The sequence below is a fragment of the Nyctereutes procyonoides genome, unplaced genomic scaffold (assembly GCF_905146905.1).
Source record: "Nyctereutes procyonoides isolate TBG_1078 unplaced genomic scaffold, NYPRO_anot_genome, whole genome shotgun sequence".
NCBI lineage: Eukaryota > Metazoa > Chordata > Mammalia > Carnivora > Canidae > Nyctereutes > Nyctereutes procyonoides.
This window is the reverse complement of record NW_026575140.1, coordinates 68,344,844-68,365,869: the sequence shown is the minus strand read 5'-3', so window position 1 is coordinate 68,365,869 and position 21,026 is coordinate 68,344,844. Positions and strand designations below refer to the sequence as shown.

At 38.6% G+C, this 21,026-nt stretch overlaps 1 protein-coding gene across 13 annotated transcripts in view; it reads left to right on the top strand.

Moving 5' to 3' along the window:
- Positions 1-21,026, top strand: part of ALG9 (ALG9 alpha-1,2-mannosyltransferase) — a 110,090-nt gene that overhangs the window by 20,563 nt on the left and 68,501 nt on the right. For 12 of the 13 annotated variants that reach the window (XR_008661880.1, XR_008661879.1, XR_008661878.1 and 9 more), the window contains exons 9-13: positions 7,864-7,986; positions 11,166-11,320; positions 13,989-14,118; positions 14,958-15,105; positions 16,238-16,367. Coding sequence is in view for 6 of the 13 variants with exons in the window: in XM_055305694.1 (XP_055161669.1) it covers positions 7,864-7,986; positions 11,166-11,320; positions 13,989-14,118; positions 14,958-15,105; positions 16,238-16,367 (686 nt within the window). In the remaining 7 variants the exon portion in view is untranslated. Of the gene's footprint in view, positions 1-7,863; positions 7,987-11,165; positions 11,321-13,972; positions 14,119-14,957; positions 15,106-16,237; positions 16,368-21,026 lie in introns of those variants that run through there. The other variant, XM_055305697.1, reaches the window with a different exon arrangement.

Sequence of the window (21,026 nt, the reverse complement as noted above, 5' to 3'; positions counted from 1 at the left end):
AGAGTGTGTGCATGTGGGTAAATAAGTGTGGGGAGGGGCAGAGGGAAAGGGAAAGAGAAACTTCAGCAGATTCCTTGCTGAGCTGAGCGCAGAGCCCAAGTTGGGGCTAGATCTCAGACTTGATATCACGATCTAAGCAGAAACCAAGAATTGGATGCTTAACCGACTGAGCCACCCAGGTGCCCCATGCCTTGACTCCTGATGCTACTTTTTTAAAGTTAAAATTTACTTTTTTTTGTTCACATTAGAAAACCAATATGAGGGGTGCCTGGGTGGCCCAATTGGTTAAGTGTCTGCTTTTAGCTCAGGTCATGATCTCAGGTTTCTGGGATGGACCCCTGTGTTGGGTTCCCTGCTCAGTGGGGAGTCTTATCTCTCCCTCTGCTCCTCCCCCCAACTTGTGCATATGTGCCCTCTCTCTCTTGTCAAATAAAAGAAATCTAAAAAAAACCCCAAAAAACAAAAAACCAATATTATAATAAAAATAGGAAAATAAAAATATTCATAATCACATCATTTCCAGATAGCTGTTGTTAACACCTTGGAGTATATTCCTCCAGAGGTTTTCTGGACATAGACACATTTGGTTTACTTTTCTTTTTTAAATTTGCATTCAGTATCAGGCATTAGGAGAGAAAGTTTGGAAAATGTGTAGACAAAGCAGAGCAAATGGTAAAGTCGGCATGAGAGATGAATAGTTTGGCCAGTTTAGGATTAAGAGGAAAAAAATGGGATGCCTTTAGCCTGGGGAATGCAGTCTACATTTTACCTCCACTCCTCCGCCCCACCCATGCCTTATCTCAGCCAGCTCTGAGCCTGTTCTGTTTGGCCCCTTAGGGCATTTGAGTTAGTGACAGCTATAGAAGGTTGACCTAGAGATTTTCCTGGTCAGATCTGCCATTTTATGAGACTGTTTTTTCATTATAATAAGTGTAGTTTCTTTTGCCTTAATTTTCTGAAGGTCTTGAAGTATTTTGTCTATTTGATCATCTTGGGGTTCTGCTGTGCAGCAGATTAATATTACCTCTGTGTCTTATCAATTATGCCATGCCCATCACTTTTCTGTGCCACTTTGCTAGCAGAACCAACAGATTGGATGAGATTTATTTATTTATTTATTTATTTATTTATTTATTTATTTATTTGGATGAGGAGATTTAAAGTAAGCATATGTGTGAGATTTAATAGGGCCTTTTGGGATTTGTGGAATATTGTCATTTTAGATGGTAGTGGGTAATAGGTGAAAATAAACCATGTTTTTTTCAGTGAGAATTTACAAACTGCCTTGTTTAGAGAATAATTGCTAAGTGAAGGAATTTTAATTTTTTAAAAAGTTTATTTAATCTCTATACTCAATATGGGGTTAGAACTCACAGCCCTGGCATCAGGAGTCACACACTCCTCTGACTGAGTCAGCCAAGAGCTCCCTAAGTGAAGGAATCTTAAAAGGTTCCTTTAGAACTCCAAGATCTCCAAGGACGTGAGAACAAGCTGCAATTTTAAGTTTTTGCCTCTAGATGTCTTCCTTTAGTCAGTTTGTATGTTTTTAATATTCCCTTGTTTTAGCTGCCTTGTTAAAATTGTATTTGGTTCTACAAGTCAATAGAAGGAAGACTCCCCTCTTAGACCCAGATTGCACATTAGAAATTAATTTACTGGAATCTAGTGGAAGCATGATATCCATTATATATGGATGAATAAGTTGTTAATTTGAGTTTAATTTTGGGAAACTGGCTTTACCTTTTCAACGGGTTATTTCATGTTGGTATTTTAATTGCTTATTTATAAAATTTTGAGAAATACATGAAAGCAGTTGCCTAGATAAGTGAGGTTTATAAGTATAGTACAATACAGGTTGGCTGGGAAAGTGGAAAAGACAGAATAAATTCTGATTTAGGTTTCTGTTTTTGTGGCAGCTGGGTCAGGGATCTTTGTGGGATCCAGGAGAGAAGTAGCCAGTCTTTCCTTGGGTGTTGGCATCTGATGTTCATTTTGGCTAGTGATTGCCTGGGAAGAGTGCCTGGAGCTCTGTTCTGCCTGCTTAGATGAACCTGGGATAGCTTCAGTTCAGATTTTGCTATTTCGAATGTACAGGAACTGATGACTTTCCTAGTGATAGAAAAAACTGTGTTGGAACAAAAGGTATCATCATCCTGTCAACAGGGCTGAAGCAGTGCTAAGTCAGACTTGAGGGTGTTGTTCTTGATGGTAGAATTTTTGTCCTTCTACTTCATCTTTGAATTTGACAATTTTAGGGTGAGTTGATTTCCATTCTTTTAAAGAGTAACTAACTTCTACAGAGAAATTACTCCTTCCATCTTAGAAGTGTTCTTTGTATATTCTAGGTCTTCAAAAAGATTTGTCATGATGAATAAATGGATGAACAAATTTGGGAGTATCCATCACATTATATTATGCCCTGATTACTATTACATCATAACTATTTTGGTTAGACCTGTTGTGTATTAGATTGGGATTTTTAAAATACCAAATAAAAATAATAGAGGTAGAAGTGCCTTTTTAAACGACAGACTACTTTATGATTGTCTTCTAACTTATAATGGGTGAGTCCATTCTTTGGTATTTACTTTTTAATAAGTGCTTTGAAGCTATGCAATTGTCAGACATTGAGACAGCATATCTTTTGTCATGGAAACTCCAGCTCTTTCACTTGCCTACATGTTTGGCAATATTTGGCATTATTTTGACTATTTTGTAGGATTTTCCTGCTCCAGGTGCTTCATTAGCTATGGTAGGCAGGTTTCTTATCTGAAAACTACAAACGCATCATGTTGATAGTTTCTGCATTCATGTCTTAGTGCTGTTTCTTGTGTATAAGCCTGTAATACTTCTTGAACAAATAAATGACTGGACTTCAGCTAAGGAAACATTGAATAAGTTACCTTTGAGCATGTGTGTCCTCATAGAATTTGCTGTCCAATAAGGCTGCAGTCACACAAGTAGATAATTATACTCTAGTGTATTATGTGCTGCAGAAGAAAGATGAGGAGTCATAGGAATAAGTCCTTGTCGGGGTAGCAAAAAGACTTCTTATAGATGGTGGTCCTTCAGCTGATCCTGGAAGGAAGAGTAAAAGTGTAGTGAGTAGATGCTAGAGGAATATATTTCAGACAACTACAATGTCCAGTGTAGATACTGCTGAGAGAAAAAAAAGAAAGATTGAATATTGGCTTCTTTTTCTAAAAAGGTTAAAGTAGTTTTACAGTGTTAGCTGATTTTAGGTAGAAACTACACAGGCATGAGCAAGATAAATCCAATCTCTCTGTTGTGATTATAATATAAATATTTATTCTCTTGTTCCTGGTTTTCAAAGGGACCTTTCTATACTCTCTTGGCCAGAGAACATTTATTAATGACATAGTCCAGACCTGAGCTGACTATTTAGAACCCAGGAGAAAGAAAAGGAGTACTTTTTCACAATATTAATTACAATATTTTCTGTTTTAAAAAATTGCCTATTATATACCAGAAATTTTACACAACTGTCTTCTTCCCCTCACAAAAACTCTGTGAAATAGGCATTATTTATTCTTATTCCCAGCTGTGGAGATCCAGGTAGGCATGGTGAGAGACTTGCACGTAATTAATAAGTAGCAGAAGTGGGGCAAGAGCCCAGGGCTGTCTGACTCCAAGGCCTGTGTTATTTCCACTGAAAACAACCTCAGCAAAACCCTGGAGGTTGGCAGTTGAGACTCTACAGGAGAATAAGGTTGCAGAAATAGAGCATGAGTTGGAGGTAGTAGAAGATAAGATTTGATCTAAAGAAGGGGCAGGAAGTTGTACCTTTGAAGGTCCCGTGCACTTAGGCTGGGAGGATGATTAAGAGTCTTTGGAGAGCTTTGATGGCACAACGACACGCATGCTGGCAGGCTCTCTCTCATATGGGAGCATTGCACCACCCTTGTCAAAGAAGGAATATTTGGATGAGGTAAAGAATACTTGGCATTTAGGAAATTTGGTGTAGACGTAAAATTGCAAAGTCATAGACAAAACATCTCTTTGGTGTCAAAGATCAAGAGATAAAACTTAGTGTCACAAGAAAGTGGTTGTGGCACTGATTTTGCTCTTAGCCTTGTAACATTCATGTTCATAATAGATGTTGAGGTTGATAAGTATTTTTGTGTGGTGAGTGAAGAGTGGCGCTCTCAGAGGAACAGTACACAGGCCTGGGGAAGGCGTGGGAGAACAGGTATGAGAAATGTTCTTCCCTCAAGAATAACAGTGGGTCTGTTCAAGGTTGCCACTTCGTAGCTTAGGATACGATCCCTGCCTGTTTGTGTGTTTTCATCAACATCTGTCAGATCACTCACTGGACAGGACATTTTGGAAGGCAAAGGCAAGTGGCCTTTATTAAAAGGCTGTTTTCCATTGTTGCAGTAGCAGAGGATGAAGCCCCAATGAGTCTCTTGAGAGTTGACTGTCAGGCAGAGCTGTTCAAGAGCTTTCGTTTTTGCTAATCGTTTTTGATGAACCTTGCTGTCTTTTCGCTCTTGGTGTTGCAAATTTGACATTTATAAGATGATTTACTATAATTTAGTTCTTGCAGTTCTGTAAAATTATAGACTTATAAAGTGGTTTCCTTTCATTCAATCTGTGGAACAGTAAACATTATCCCTTCTTCTTTTAGCCTCTGTGAAGGTTCCCTTTAGCTCATTTGAATGACAGAAATTGAAGCACTTTCCCTAAAGAGGGAGATGGGTGAGTCATTCCCTGCAGAGACCCTGCTTCAGCTTTCACTGCACACTTTGCACCAGTTAAATGCGTAGCTTGTCATTTTGACGCATTTTTTTCTGCATAGTTCAGCTTTGATGCTTTCTGAGAAATAGCATCAAATATCTCCCTGGAAAGAGATAAAAGTTTTTACTCTTTTCTCTTTTAAGGCAGGCATCTCATCAAGTAGAGAAGGATGCTGGGTGACAGAGTTCTCTATTTATGTCCCTTTTTGCCTTTTTTTTTTTAAGATTTTATTTATTCATGAAAGAGAGGGAGAGACAGAGGCAGAGACGCAGACAGAGGAAGAAGCAGGCTCCCTGCAGGAAGCCCGATGTGGGACTCAATCCCAGGACTCTGGGATCACGCCCTGAGCCAAAGGCAGAGAGAGGCTCAACTGCTGAGCCACCCAGGCATCCCTTTGCCCTTGTTTTTAAGACTGTTGTCTCTTGAACCTTCACTGCTCTTGGCTTATCCCCCAATTTTTACCCTGTTCTTCCAAGAAGTAACAGTCTATTATGAAATGGTCCTAGCCTAGCTGTGAACTTGATCTTTGAGTTCCTAACATATAAACATAAACATTAAAGTTTACTAGCTTTAATACTTTTGGTTCAGAATCTGAGGTACAGTATGCCTAGGTAAAAAGATAGTCTGCCCTAGCAGGGGTATTGTAAGTTGCGGTAGAGACAAATATTTGCTGGAAATAAAGTGCTTCCCTGAAAAAACAGTATGTATTTGTAAGGATCAAAGAGAAAGAGGCTTTTTTTTTTTTCTATTAATGCTTATTAGCATCTGTAAAAGATGATGTGAAAAGTGACATCCTTTCTCCTAGTCACTTTGGTTTTTCTTCTCAGGCTCAGATTTCCAGAATTTGTTTTGGGAAAAGGCAGGTCAAAGTTGATAGTGCTGCCACCACATTGCTGGTTAGGAGATGATACAAAAAGCTACCTTTCTGGGCGTGCCTGGGTGGCTGAGTTAGTTAAGTATCCAACACTTGATCTCGGCTCAGGTCTTGATTTCAAGGTTGTGAGGTTGAGCCCTGAGTTTGGTTCCTTGCAGGGTGTGGAGCATACTTAAAAACAACAACAAACCAAAAAATTACCTTTTTGGTAACTGGACTCCTAAAGGACTCAATTTAGGAAATGTGTTGTTAAGTATTAATTAAAATCAAGAGAAAATATTTATTTTTTTATATGAAAATCATTGGTTTTCTGTAACCAAAAAGGTTATTTGTAAAGAATATGAGTATAGGGCAGCCTGGGTGGCTCAGCGGTTTAATGCTGCCTTCAGCCCAGGGTGTGATCCTGGAGCCCCAGGATCAAGTCCCACGTTGGGCTCCCTGCATGGAGCTGGGCTCTCCCTCTGCCTGGGTCTCTTCCTCTCTCTCTCTCTGTGTCTCTCATGAATAAATAAATAAAATCTTAAAAAAAAAAAAAAGGAACACCGAGTATAAATGTCTCTAATGAACTTGCCCTGCGACAGGACCTTCATTTATGGACAGTCACAATCATTGTATTTAGACAGGAAGGAGTGAGCTTTTCCAAAAGGTGACACACAATTCAAGTGGAGTCTTTCCTGAGGGTACCCCCTCCCTCTCTCCCCTAAATGTTTCTAGCTTTACGGGTTTGGTTTCTAATCTTATTTTGCTGTGCAAGCTGCAAAAATGTCAGGTTTTTCTGACTATTCCTCTGCCTTCTGATTACCCTTTTAAGCAATGCTGATTGCAGGAAATTGCTGTGGTGCAAGGCGGGTGTCACAACACACAGTGATTAAAGCCCGCATGTGTCATTCACTGCCTGATTGAAGTAATCACACAGAGGGGAAGAGCAGATGACAAACCTGCTAAATGTGCAGGGGGGGGTGGTTCTTATCATTTGAGTTTAAGGATTTCGAGTTAAAGAATCAAAACTCATGTGAATAAGGCTTGTGTTTTCAGTCATTTTGTTTCATTCTTAGTCTTCAAAACTTCTAAGTAGGATCTGGATCTGTGAACATTATTTTCCTAAGGAAAACAAGTTAATTGCTTTTTACTGAATGCAGGGTCCCCTGTATACACAACTACAGAATAGTGGTTAAGCATATCAAGGAGGAAGATACTAGAATGTAAGTGGGATAAACCAGGGAGAATAACACGAGAAAGGCCTGAGTAGTGTGGTCCTGCAAGACTGCCCCCACCTCCCCCTGTCTCTCTCTCTCTCTCTCCCTCTCTCCCTCCCTCCCTCTCCCCCCCCCCTCCAGACACCAATCACAAGTCCACAGATTGTCACTTCAGACCCACCAGCTATAGATGGGAAGTTCCAACAACCCCATCTTTGGGTTCAATTAATTTTTTAGAGTGACTCACAGAACTTAGAGAAAAGTTTATTTAAATTTACCGGCTTGTTCAGCTTGTTATGGAAAATATTATAAAGGGTACACATGAATAACCAGATGGAAAAAATGCATAGGGTAAGGTGTGTGGGATGGAGCTCAGAACTCCTGTTCTTTCGAGGAGCAACGGGCTCCTTGCACACCTATATGTTCATCAATCTGAAGTTCCTCTGAACCCTGTCTTTTTGGGTTTTTACGGAGGCTTCTTTACACAAGCACCATTGGTGAAATCATTGCCATTGGTGATTGAGCTCTTTTGCCAGCCCCTCTCTCCTCCTCGGAGGTCATCAGGATGGGACTGAAAATTCTAATTCCCCTATATCACATGGTTGGATGATTGGTTCCCTGGCCACCAGTCCCCATCTTTAAGCCACCTGGAAGCTTTTCCCAAATTTCCTAATTAATGGAAGACACCCTTATCACTCTTACCAATTAGGAAATTCCAACGGTTGTAGGAGCTTTGTGCTGGGAATGGGGATGGAGACCAAATATAAATTGCTTATTATAAATCACAGTGTCACCACTAAGCTATGTAAATTATTTGGTTGTTCTGGAAAAGTGACCAGTCTCATTCTCTTCCCATCTTCTGCTCTTGTGCTTCCCCTGTGTGACTGAACCCGAGGAACTGAACTCCTGTTGTGGACTCATTCACTTGAGGCATTGTACTACCAACATTACTTGAACAAAGAACATTTTGAGTAAAGCATTGTAAAAGGTGTTGAAGGCATCCACTAATGGTTTCTTATCTGTTTGTTTCCCCAGGTACAGAACCCTGGTATTTCTATTTAATTAATGGATTTCTTAATTTTAATGTAGCCTTTGCTTTGGCTCTCCTGGTCTTACCACTGACTTCTCTTATGGAATACCTACTGCAGAGATTCCATGGTGAGTGGTGTAAGGGATGATAGGTTTTGGGGGAAGAAAGAGCAGGTAACAATGTATACCAAGAAGTGAAAATGAATCTACTTACTCTGTTCTCTGTTTTCTTCCAATGGAAATAGTTGGCTTGTTGAATTTTTGATCTGTATTTATAAATTTTTGTGAAGATTTAGTTAATAATTATAAGTTAAACTAACAAAGGGGAGAACTTTATATCCCTTCAAGTGAGGAAATCAGTATATCATACAGAACCACCTGGGGAGGCAAAAACAGCTATAAAATCTCAGGAGATAAGCATATTTGAGTTATGTGTTTTTTTAAAGGCATACATGTTAACATGGAAGATGGCTTACAATAATAAGTGATGGAGGTAAACATTCTTTGGGGAATTACTTCAACCAAAAATTTGAAAACTAAACCATACAGGGATTTCCCTCAAATTTGATACTGAAGTGAGAGAAGCTTTGGACTTCCTAGGAAACATTATGCTTCTCTTTGTTCCGTTTTGCTTCTGTGTTTGCCTTATCGTGGAAGGTTTGGTTTGTCATTTATTTTGCTTGCTCTGATTCTGTAGTGCACAGCCAGTGTTTTCTCAAGTTGTCATGGATTTGGATATCTAGTGCCCATGTTTCTTTTATGGGAGACAGATTTGAGCAGAAATTCATATGAGCTTTGGAAAGAGATTTGATTTCAGACTTTTCTGTCTGATTTGGATGCCATATGATCTCTCCATCCCACCCCTCATTCTGCTTTTCTACTATTAATGGTTTATGAAAAGTTCACTGTGTTAACACTATTCAAATATGAAAGCGGCCTTCAGTTACTTTTATTTTAACATAACTGTAATGCCGCTTTCCTCACAAAATCAACAGTGATTCCTTAAAATCTATTCAGTTGATATTCAGGTTTCTTGCATTGTCTGAAAAACAGTTTTTTATAGTTAATATTCTTAAAGGGGATCTAAAAGGGGTCATATACTGAATTTGGTGTTAAGTTTCTTAGGCTTTTTACGAGGTTCCCCCCTTCTTTTTTCTCCTGAAGATTTCTAAAGAAATCAGGTCATTCATCTTGTGAAGTGTCCCACATTTGGATTAGTTGTTTGTCACCTGGAGGTGTTAACTTATTTCTCTATTCCTTGTATTTCCTAAGGATCACTTTATCTTTTTTTGAAAAGTAACTTCTTTAACTGTAAAAATAATTTATGCTTATGGAAAATTTGGAAATGCTTGTGATGTAAGTATAAAAATATCATATTAAGCTGTTCTCTACAATATGAATCCAGTTTTGGTTTAAAAATGTGTAATTTATACACATGTCCATCTAGTAAGAAAATGAGTACTGTTTTTTCTGTGTGTTTTATTTATTTTCAAAGATTTTATTTATTTATTCATGAGAGACACAGAGAGAAGTCAGAGACATAGGCAGAGGGAGAAGCAGGCTCCCTAAAGGAAGCCTGATGTGGGGCTCGATCCTGGAACTCCAGGATCACGCCCTGAGCTGAAGGCAAACACTCAACCACTGAGCCATGCAGGCGTCCCTCTGTGTATTTTATAATAGAAAAAAAAAATTCTTTTAAAGGAAAAAAAAAAAAAACATAAAGAAGCGGCAAAGAAATTGCCTATTATTCCATCAAATAGTACAACTATAGCTCTGATTTTGTACATTTTATGGAGGACATTAAAAAATTTTAGTCCATATTTTATTTTCTTAAATTAAAAAAATATATTTATTTATTTAAAAGATTTTATTTATTTATTAATGAGTGACAGAGAGAGAGAGAGAGAGAGGCAGAGACACAGGCAGAGGGAGAAGTGGGCTCCATGCAGGGAGCCTGACATGGGACTCAATCCTGGATCTCCAGGATCAGGCCTTGGGCCAAAGGCGGGCACTAAACCGCTGAGCCACCCAGGCTGCTCTAAAATATTTATTTAAGTAATCTCTACCCTCATGTGAGACTTGAACTCATGACCCTGAGATCAAGAATCCTATATTCTTCCAACTGAGCCAGCCACGTGCCCCAGGCCATATTTAAAAAATGTATTTGTTAAAAAAGGTATTTGTTAGTCTTTAAGATACAAAAAGGAAAAAGATTTCATTTTCTTATAATTAAGAAAATTCCAATCTAAAATACTTCCCGGGAAGGTGTAAATCCTAAATTATAGGATTTATAAAATCTAAAATCTCATGATAAAATCTTAAGAGTAGAAAGTTTAAAGGAAAAGCTTGGTATTTCAGTTCAAGAATTTTCATCCCTGAAGAGTTTTTACAAAAATACAGATAACAGTAACATGAAGATGGATCTTGGTGACAATCCTGAGCTTTTCCTCTATACTTGCTCATTGTAGATTTGATGAACGCCAGAGGGCACTGTCTATCTACCCTTTGCCAGTGATTTCTAGGCATTGCTGATTATCACTAATGGAAGCACAGTAGGGGATGCCTTCCTGGTGGCTTATAGGTTTATCACTCACTGTTCATGTACCTAACCACAGGAACTTTCCAGCAGGTGTAGTGCTCACTAAATTCCTTTAAATCTTTCACATGCTTCACGTATTTTTGAGTTCCAGTTTGAGATTCAGAGTGTATGGGTATTGCAAAAGAGGAGAGAAAACGTCATCAGTTGAACTTCCTTTAAGTGTGTTTTTATATTTACTTTGAAACAAACTCTTTGTGGCTTGATGAAAGCTAGTGATGGGTTTGAGAATCCAGCTTTTTCTTTCCTTTGATCTATAGCTATTTGAACAGACTGATTGGTATATAAGGAGATTAATGTGTTAAAAACAGAACATGAAAATTAAGACCCAAGAAAGGAGTTTGTTACACTTTTGGTTAATCTCAGGAACCTTTAATCTTAGTGGCAGGACTCACTGGGGAAAGAAGCCTTTTTTCTTCATCCAGTGTGGAAATTATTACGCTCTGTTACCCTTTTGCTTGACTTTCATTTGTGTTCTAGCCAAATCCAGTATTATACCTCCCATTAGATATTGACACTCTTGGGGGAGCTCAGGAGTGTACACCTCTTTCTAACCCTTTTACTGCATCAGAGAAAGTGTGAAGACAAAAGCTGAAACATTTTATGGGGTGCCCTAGGGTGTATTCCTGTTTGAGATCAAGAGAACATTGAAACTAAATATGTTGTTTCATTCTAATATGGTGAAAGGTGGATATTTTTCTGTGTCTTACAGTTCAGAATTTAGGCCATCCATATTGGCTTACCTTGGCTCCAATGTATATTTGGTTTCTGATTTTCTTCATCCAGCCTCACAAAGAGGAGAGATTTCTTTTCCCTGTATATCCACTTATATGTCTCTGTGGTGCCGTGGCCCTTTCTGCACTTCAGGTGAGTTTCAGGGAAGTGTCTATCTGCTTTGTTCCATTTCACTTTTTAAATTGGTCATAAAGCTTAAAGGCAAATTACAGAATGCTTCTCCCAAGATATTTTATCCATGCATTAAACCTGATATAGATTATATTGTTAAAGCTTCATGCATTGATTGCTTGACTGTTGATCATCCTCTTAAGCTGGTTACATATTTGCATTGTTGATTTGTGTGTTAATTTCTTTCTCATGGAATCCAGTTGCTGATAGAGTTTTATTAAGTCATAGTATAGGCCTGCCACAGGATGGTGGCATCACAGCAGAGCTAGTGGAATGTCTACTCTTCAACTCTGAGATCATATTAAAACTTACTCAAGTTTGGGATAACATCAGGCAGTTAGCAATATGGGACACTTTGTAATCCTGGCTTAAAACCTGTCCAGGTCAATTCCTTGTCAGAACTGATCTTGAATATGTTTGTATTTGTGCCGTCAGAAACCTCCAGACTCTTTTTTGACCTCTGCTACCATTTGCAACTGGCAGGAAAGAGTAATTATGGGGACAGGTTTTTTTTTCCCTAACAAATATATAAAGGTATATAATTCACACAAACCATACAATTCACCCAAAAGGTGTGATAAGTTAAATGGTTTTTAGTATATTCACAGATGTATATAACCATCACCACAGTAAATTTTAGAACATTTTTATCACCTCAAAAACCCTGTACCCATTAGCTGTCACCCCCCCCCCCACACACACACACCTTCTCATATCTCCCCAGCCATAAGCAACTACTAATCTTTCTGTATCTCTAGATTTGCCCATTCTGGGCATTCCATGTAAACGGAATGGCTTCTGTGACTGGCTTCTTTCATTCAGCATAACGTTTTTAAGACTCATCCATGTTAGGATGGTAGTTTTAATTTGTATTATAATTTAATTTATATTATAAAAGTAATTGGACTTTATTGCACATAATTTTTCTTTTATTACTTTTTTTTTAAAGATTTATTTGAGAAAGAGCAAGAGCGTGCAGGGGGTGGGGAACAGAAGGAAAGGGAGAGAGAAACCCAAGGAGACTCCTTGCTGAGCATGGAGCCCAGTGTGGGCCTTGATCCTACAACCCCGAGATCACAACCTGAGCCAAAACTGATTTGGAAGCTTAACCACCTAAGCTACCCAGGTGCCCCACTTTTTACTCCTTTTAGAATCAGCCCTGCTATCCTTTTAAAAGATTTTTTTTTTTTTAGATTTATTCATGAGAGACACAGAGAGTGAGATACACACACACACACACACACACACACACACACGTAGGCAGAGGGAGAAGCAGGCTCCCTATGGGGACTCGATCCCAGGACTCTGGGATCACAACCTGAGCAGAAGGCAGACACTCAACCACTGAGCCACCCAGGCGCCCTCAGCCCTGCTATCTTAACAAAACCACCTTCATTCCAGCATTTTTATCTGTCACATACCAAACTTTATTATGGTTGTAATCTAAATGTACATATAACTTTATATCCCTTTTTGTTTTTTTCTTTCTTTCAATCAAGTTCTTTTATTTCAAACAAACAAACAAAAAAAGATGCAAATGCACACAGTGCCCTCTTTTTTATATCCCTTTTAATAGAACTACATCATATAATTTTCAAGATTGCCATATCTGTACCCATCTTTTGAATAGGAGTATGTTCTAAATTTGGTATAAAAACATTATTATGTAATATATGTAATATACTGAATTTGTTGTAATGATTAGATATATAATTTAGTTGAGGTTGCTTAGTTATTTCAGTATTCTAAACAATGCTAGGATGAATATCTTTCTTTGGGTATTTGGATTGTTTCCCTAGGACAGATTATTCCCCCAAGTATGAAAATATTTATGGCACTAACAAGTAAATATTTGCAAAATTTTACTTCCCCAAAGTTTAATTCTAGTCTAGGAGAGAAAGAAGGAAATAAATCTATTGGAAAGGTTCTCAAAGATTGTGGAATTCATGTCTGTATATGTATATATTGTAATAATATTTCTCTAGTTTGTAAAGTAGTTTAGCAGATACTTAACAGCATTTTCCTGATGTTATATGAAAGGAATTCTTTTTTCTTGTTTGGTCTGAGACATTTTGTTGATACTAAAAACTGATGAAAACTTCTCAGTGATAAAGGTAAAAATTAATACTCATTACACCAATATAGAAATACTTCATGTATCAAAGCAAACTGCCAAAAAGCACTTTTGTTTATTTGTTTATTTAAAGCAATTTTTTCTTTTAAGTAGGCTCCACGCCCAATGTGGGGCTTGTACTTAGAACTCTGGGATCAGAGTTGCAAGCTCCACTGACTGAGCTAGCCAGGCGCACCAGCACTTTTGTTTAAATATTTTTAAGAAAGAAATTATTAGGACTTTAAGCACTAGAGAGGTTTCCAAATAAGTTTCCTCTGAAGCTGGTGAGAATTCCTCTGGCTGTCCTGACCTGTAGATAGTCTTATCGGAGTTTGTTTTCATCTTAGAATTTGAAGCGGGTACCTCACTAAGTGTTTGCAAATGCTCAGACCCTTGCTAAAATCTCTTTTGCTGCTTCCTCCTTCTTGGTGTTGTTATGATGTTTTTCGATTATATTATGTATATGCTGCAAGTTCTTTTTTTTTTTTTTTTCAATACAGTTTTCTTTCCTTCTAGAAATGTTACCACTTCGTGTTTCAGCGATACCGCCTGGAGCATTACACTGTGACATCGAACTGGCTGGCATCGGGAATGCTCTTCCTGTTTGGGCTCTTATCTTTTTCTCGCTCTGTGGCGCTGTTCAAAGGTAGATGTACAGAGAACGTCTTAACCCATGCTCACAAGGCACCTCATCTTGGGTTTTGATGGTTATGTGATTAATACAGTTCAGCTTTAGCTGGGCAGAGGACTTTACTATAAGGAGAACCTGCAGACTTAATAGTGTGACAAGGATGTGACTTCTCTAAGATTAAAGAGAAGACTGAGAATTCTAAAAGGAATGTGACTAACTATAAAATATTTTTTCTATTTTTGGTTTTTGTTGTTTGTTTTTTAAAGGATGCTTTTCATTTTGAAGGATGAATTAAGGAAGCCTGAAACATAGGAAGCAAATTTGGGGCTCAATTCCCATATTATATTCTTCCTGTAATCATTATTTGGATCCAGAAGTTTAAAATGTGTTCAAAGAACAGAAGTTAAAAAGGCAAAAGGGTAGGGTGCCTGGGTAGCTCAGTCAGTTAAGCATCTGCCTTCAGCTCAGGTCATGATCTCAGGGTCCTGGGATCGAGCCCTGAGTGGGGAGTCTGCTTCTCCCTCTCCCTCTTCACCTGCCACTCCCCCTACTCAGTTTCCCCTGCTTGTGGGCTCTCTGTCAAATAAATAAACTCTTAAAAAAAAAAGTGAAAAGGTGTAGAGAAGGGGCAAGAAAGCAAATGGTATTTGGTAAAATAGGGTCTCTGCTGTGATCATCTTCCTAACTGTAGAGATGCCATGTGCCAATGGAGCAGGCTTCCTGCTGCACTTGTTGGGGACCTTTGCACCCTTAAATTACACATGGTTTTGAGGGGACATTCACATGTATTATGATTAAATGTCAGACTCTCATCTTACTCATCTTTGGCTTTCACAAACCTTTCTCCCTTCCAGGGTATCATGGGCCCCTTGACTTGTATCCAGAATTTTACCGAATTGCCACAGACCCGACCATCCACACTGTCCCAGAAGGCAGGCCTGTGAATGTCTGTGTAGGAAAGGAGTGGTATCGCTTTCCTAGTAGCTTCCTTCTGCCTGATAAGTAAGTTTTCCTTTAATTCTCACTTTTAAATCAAAGAGTAAAAATAGGAATTCTATGGCAGAGTCTCCTTAATTTTTCTTTCATTTTGGGATTTTCACAAAAAGTTTTTGAAAAATTGACCACTTTAGACCACTGTGACCTGTGTTGAGTAGACTGAGTACTGTGTCTGGCCATGCACCCTGTACTATCTGTAACCACAGAGGTTTGGGGACTTCTAAAAAACACTGCGAGCCCTAGGCTCCTGCTAGGGGCTCTTGCTGAGGATTCTTATTTAAATTTCTATAGTCATCTGTTACTAATCTATTTCCAAAAGTGGTCTAGAAACTCTAGCTAGGAGAGTATTTTTAGAGAAGAAATGTTTGTCATCCAACAATAGTGAAAACTCTTTACCAGCATATGGACACTGGGGAAAGCTATGGTTAAGATATCCGGACCACTTGCCTTTGTGCTCTGTTGTTGGATGATAGCATAGGCTCTGGCATTCCTTGTGTTTGCTTAACTGGGATGGAGAGGGTCCTATTTAGGGAAAAGAAGTCGGATTAAGATGAGTCATCTTGTTCCATTTGGGAATTGGCTTCAGCTTAGTTGGTTGGGGGTATCTTGTGTTTAATGAAGATCCTGTATCAGTCATTAATGATTAGATTAAAATGTGGGGTTTTTTTTTTTTAAGTATTAACTTGAGCTTTTGCCTTTTACATTTACCATAGTTTCCTAACTAAAGATACTTTTGAGCATTACTCAGAAACGAAGTACTTCTCCCACAGTGTGTTCTTACATTTCACTCTTTGTACCTGGTGAATTTGCTTTAATTTTCTAAGTCCCTCTGATCCTTGGTGATAAACTGGGATCCTTCTCTGGTTGTTTGGCAGTAGGACCATTTCGTTGCAAGTTTCACTGCTAAGAATTGGTGGAATGGGTTGAGAGATCTCTCATTGAAAATTTCTCAACGATGTTGGACTGAATCATGACCTTTGTCTCTCTCTCCCTGGTGGAGGTTTTAGAAGAAATATTTTTTTCTCCAAGAGAAATGTTTTTCACATGATTTTCTTTTTTGGCTTGTTTATTTCAAGTACATTTAGCAATATGGGGCCCCTGTGTTTTTCTTACTCTCCCTTATTTGTGTTTCTGACAGTTGGCAGCTTCAGTTCATTACATCAGAGTTCAGGGGCCAGTTACCAAAGCCTTTTGCAGAGGGACCACTGGCTACCCGGATTGTTCCTATTGACATGAATGACCAGAACCTGGAGGAGCCATCCAGATACGTAAGGGCAATAATTTCCTTTCACTACTTTAAAGAAAGTTCTATCCCTAAAATCTTTTGGCATACAAACTGGAGCTTTGATGAAATGGGAATTTCTTAGGAAGTGATTTCTTCAGGGTCAGGGATGTAACCGCTTTTGTTGAGAAAGAATAGTATCACTTTCATTTAAAAATTTCCTTGTATTTTCTATGTGAAACACATAGTTCAATGTATTTTCTAAGCTGGTTTGGAAATTTTCTTACATTGATTAGAATAATTTCAAAACACATTCTGAAACTCTTATAATTCCCTGGCTCATTAAAATATTTAGTGGGGGACTTTCAAGTTCCCAGTAGACTTTTGACCTGATAATTATTAGTGTATTCTGGTTTTAGTAAATGGACGTCAGTGAATGAAGGCTAATTTCATGGTGAGCGCATGGTGCAATCTCTGTCAGGGTCATGCTCTTTTACCCATTCATCTTTATGTACTCTTGGATCCCATGTGGTTTTATTTTAGTTCCTTTGAAAGATGACACTTATGCCATTTGATACTTGTAAGATCTTTGATTGTAGAAAAGGTAAGAGCAATAAAGATAATGTTTCTGGTTCTTAGAGACAGAAGAGTATTTTACAGAATTATTAGAAAGCACTTTTTTTGGCAACCTGTCTTTTAAAGAAAGATTTATGATTTAGATGTCAAACACATTTTGTGTAGGTTTTTCCATAAATATGTGAAATGATTGGGACTCGTGGTATTATGAAGCACTCCTGCAGCTGTACATGGCCTTTTGTCTCCCAGATGGAGACCCTCAGGGCTTATGAGTGAGATTCTTACTGTGGGAGTTCAAGCTATAAGCTATGAAAATGGCCATTGTAAGATATATGCTTGCCCTGGCCCCCTAAGAAGGTAAGATCTGTATTCCACAAAGCAGTTTATATTAGAGATTTTTTCTTAAGCATCTGATTCCTTTCCAGGATGGGAAACTTTTTTCAGTCATTTTTATTTTAGCTGCAGATATCTCCTGACAGCAGGCTTGATGGGGATCACCATGAGGACATTGGGTAGTCAGAAGGGTAGGTGTGTACACTGGGATGGGAGAAGGCATAAATTCAGAATGACGTTATCATAGTTATGTCATGGGAAAAAGTAGCATGGAGTACTAAAAAGGAACGTGGACTTTTCAGCCAGGTAGGTCTGAGTTCAAATCCTAGTTCTGTTGCTTACCTTGGTGACCTTGGACAAATTAACTTCTTTAATTTCAGTTTCTGTCTGTAAAATGGGAATAATGATACCCACTTTGGAAGATTATAATGAACTTAGATATTTGTCATATTTAGCATCGTGTCTGATACATTGGATTTTCCCACAAATGTCCTTAATCTGATAGTGATCCATCAGATGGATTAGAGGTAAAGGAACCCTTAAGAGGATTTATGATGTGCCTGAATCTTTCTTTCCTTTTTCACTTTCCTTGTTCTCCAACCTGATTTTTGTCTACCCGAACTCATCATTGCCTTTTCCACCTAAATGACTTTGCTTATCTTGGTGACCGTGCCTGGACTACCTTTGTCTCCCTCCTTATGCCCTCAAAGCTTTTTTCCTCTCTGTAGCCTTTCCCACCTACTTAAGCCCACAGTGAGCTGTGCTCTTTGAAGTCCTTTAATACTCTCTACTGTTCATGTAGCCATTTATTTTTGTCTTACTTTATTTCTGTATTTCTGATACAAATGTCCTGTCTCTCCCCACCGGCCTATGCGTGCTGTGCAAGAGTGCCTGCACCCGGTTTCTTCTGTACTCACCATAGCATCTGGGATAGTGCTGTTTGTCTAGTCATTGGCCTGCGCATGCTTTCTGAGTGGAGAAATGAACATTCCTTATCATTGGAACAGTGATCTTGAGAGAAAGCTGGCTGTAAGATATGCAGTGGCCTTTTACACATTTCGTAGGCTTTGGTGACTGGTTGTTTTTGGTTAGATTGTATTTCCATATTCTCTGCTACCAGACAGCATTAAATTTAGTTAAGTGGCTCTATGTTAGCTTTACACAAAAGCAAAGATTGTTTGGTATACCTATAGTAGTCACCAAAATGCTGTCTGATTCAAAACAAGTCGGATATATCTACTAAATGTGTAGTGTCTGCCATTGTGCTTGTACACCTTCTTGTGTTTGAGAGTGTAGGGTTCTTTCTGACATTTCCTGCCTTGTAGGACAAGTGCCCTCCAAATCCAGTCTGCTCACCTTTCACCCTTTGGATTTTAGAAGAGATACTTGACGGCTTACTGTGAATTCTATGTGAACGATGAACAGGGATTCATTTCTTTCAGTCAGTTGTTTTTCTTCTGATAAAATGAACAATATATGTCCATTATATAAAATAATGAAAGCAATCAGTAAAAAAGTAATCTGTAATCTTATTACCCAAATATTAACCATTTTAAATATTTGGTTTAATATTTAACCATATTAAATGTTACCATTTTGGTGTTTTTTGTCTTTTATTTATTTTCTTTGCATATACATGTACATATGTATGTAAACAAAAATACCAACTATTTTTTTTAAATACCAACTATTTAAAAAATTTTTAATGTTGTAGTTTGTTTTTTTTTTTTAAAGATTTTATTTATTTGACAGAGTGTACAAGCCGGGGGGGTGGGTGGGTGGGCAACAGAGGGAGAGAGAGAAGCAGACTCCCATTGACTGAACCACTAGGCTCCCCTGTGTTGTAGTTCTTTAAGAAACAGTGCTAGAGAGTACCTGGGTGGCTCAGTGGTTGAGCATCTTCAGCTCAGGTCTGGATCACAGAGTTCTGGGATCAAGTGCCGCATCAGGCTCCTGGGAGGGAGCCTGTTTCTCTCTCTATGTCTCTCACGAATAAATGAATAAAATCTTTTAAAAAGGGCAGCCCCGGTGGCGCAGTGGTTTAGCACTGCCTGCAGCCCAGGGCGTGATCCTGGAGACCTGGGATCGAGTCCCACGTCAGGCTCTCTGCATGGAGCCTGCTTCTCCCTCTGCCTGTGTCTCTGCCTCTCTCTCTCTCTCTCTCTCTCTCTCTCTCTCTCTCTCTGCATCTCTATGAATAAATAAATAAAAAATCTTTAAAAAAAATCTTTAAAAAAAGAAGAAGAAGAAGGAGAAAGAAACAGTGCCAGGATTATGACTGTAGTGGCCAAATAACTTGGCCTGGTGTATAGGAACACATGCTATACTGTATCGATGTTCCTTACTTCTGGTGTCAGTCGTGGTTTTAAGTCCAGGTTCTTTCGAGAACACAAAATAATGATGTTTCCTGTCTTTCCTGAGCATGCTAGATGGCAGCGTTGTTTTTTATCTGCCCATTGGCTCTGAGTGACAGGTTTTAGACAACCTTTGGTTTCAATGCTAAGTGATTTGGTCTGTCTCCTCTTTCTGGAAACTAGAAAACATGCAGGACTTCCTTTAGTTCACTCTCCTCCTTTATGTCTGAGTTTATCAAGAATTAAGAGTGTTTGTAAGGCCTCTGCGGTTTCTAACGTACTGATGGAACTATATTGCAGACATATTTTTTTTGCTCCACATTCTTTCATAGTTGATATTGAGTAACTTTTGAGCATCTCAATATTGAATGAGTGGCATTTTTACAGTGGGACATGCCAGATTTTCTGCCAAAATTGAGTGTCTCTTCTTTATCAATGGACAAATCCAGTTTCTTGTTGGTTCTTTCAAGGTGAAGGATACCCTTCTGACTCCAAATCTGATGCCTGATGTGGGAGCCAGAGGAGTAAAAAACACCTGGTCAGGAGGGAATAGACTTTCCTTTGATTCTAACTTAATGCATCAGCAGACTTGAAGGAAGCTTGTCTATCTGTTGTGTTTGAAAAACGGAAGTGTTCATTTATGACTTTTCCCCAAACAGTGATATAGTCAGGTCTGCTGTAATGTGATATAAAGTTGCAAAACGTCATTGTGTGGTAAAAAACCACAAGGCTTATGGGAAAAATGGGATTAGAGACATAATACTCAACAACGACATTCTCAGTGATACATAAAAAAAAGATGAACATATAAACATGGTAGCACAATTTCACATATTTAGTTAAGCAGCTAAAAGTACACATGTACTATAGTAATATGGGAGTTTATCTTGAAAAAGACCTGAAGTTTGCTTGTGGAAGTGGTGCTGGAAGGGTTATTCTGCAACGGGACAGAAATTCCTCCTGCCAAAGATTGACAGGAGGGTGCGGCTAGAGGCCTGCAGTGCATTGCAGAAGCTGGAGGACTGTGGACTGTGCGTGTGCACTCCGTGGGTTCCCATTCTGGGGAGGTCAGCTGAGTGCGGTTTGCAGGCTTCACCTTGTGTTTCTTATGGATTAAATGACACATGAGCAAAAGAAACTGAATTATACTCAAACTGTTCCCTGATAATATCTGTTGTGTTAGAACAAATTTGCACTTTCAAAACAAGTGTTACAACACAGTTGACTGTATATTCAGTCAAAACTTGCCTTATTTTGTTTTTAAGTCTTTGATTTTCCCAGTGGGAGGAATTTACAGATATGAAAGGGAATTAAAGATACCACAGAGTCCATGATCTTCATTTTATGGGTGAAGAAACTGAGGCTCAGAGGGGTTGTAATCTGACAAAGGTTAGTCCTGGGATAAGAAGCTTGATTTCAGGATTTCCCCAATATTCTTTTCA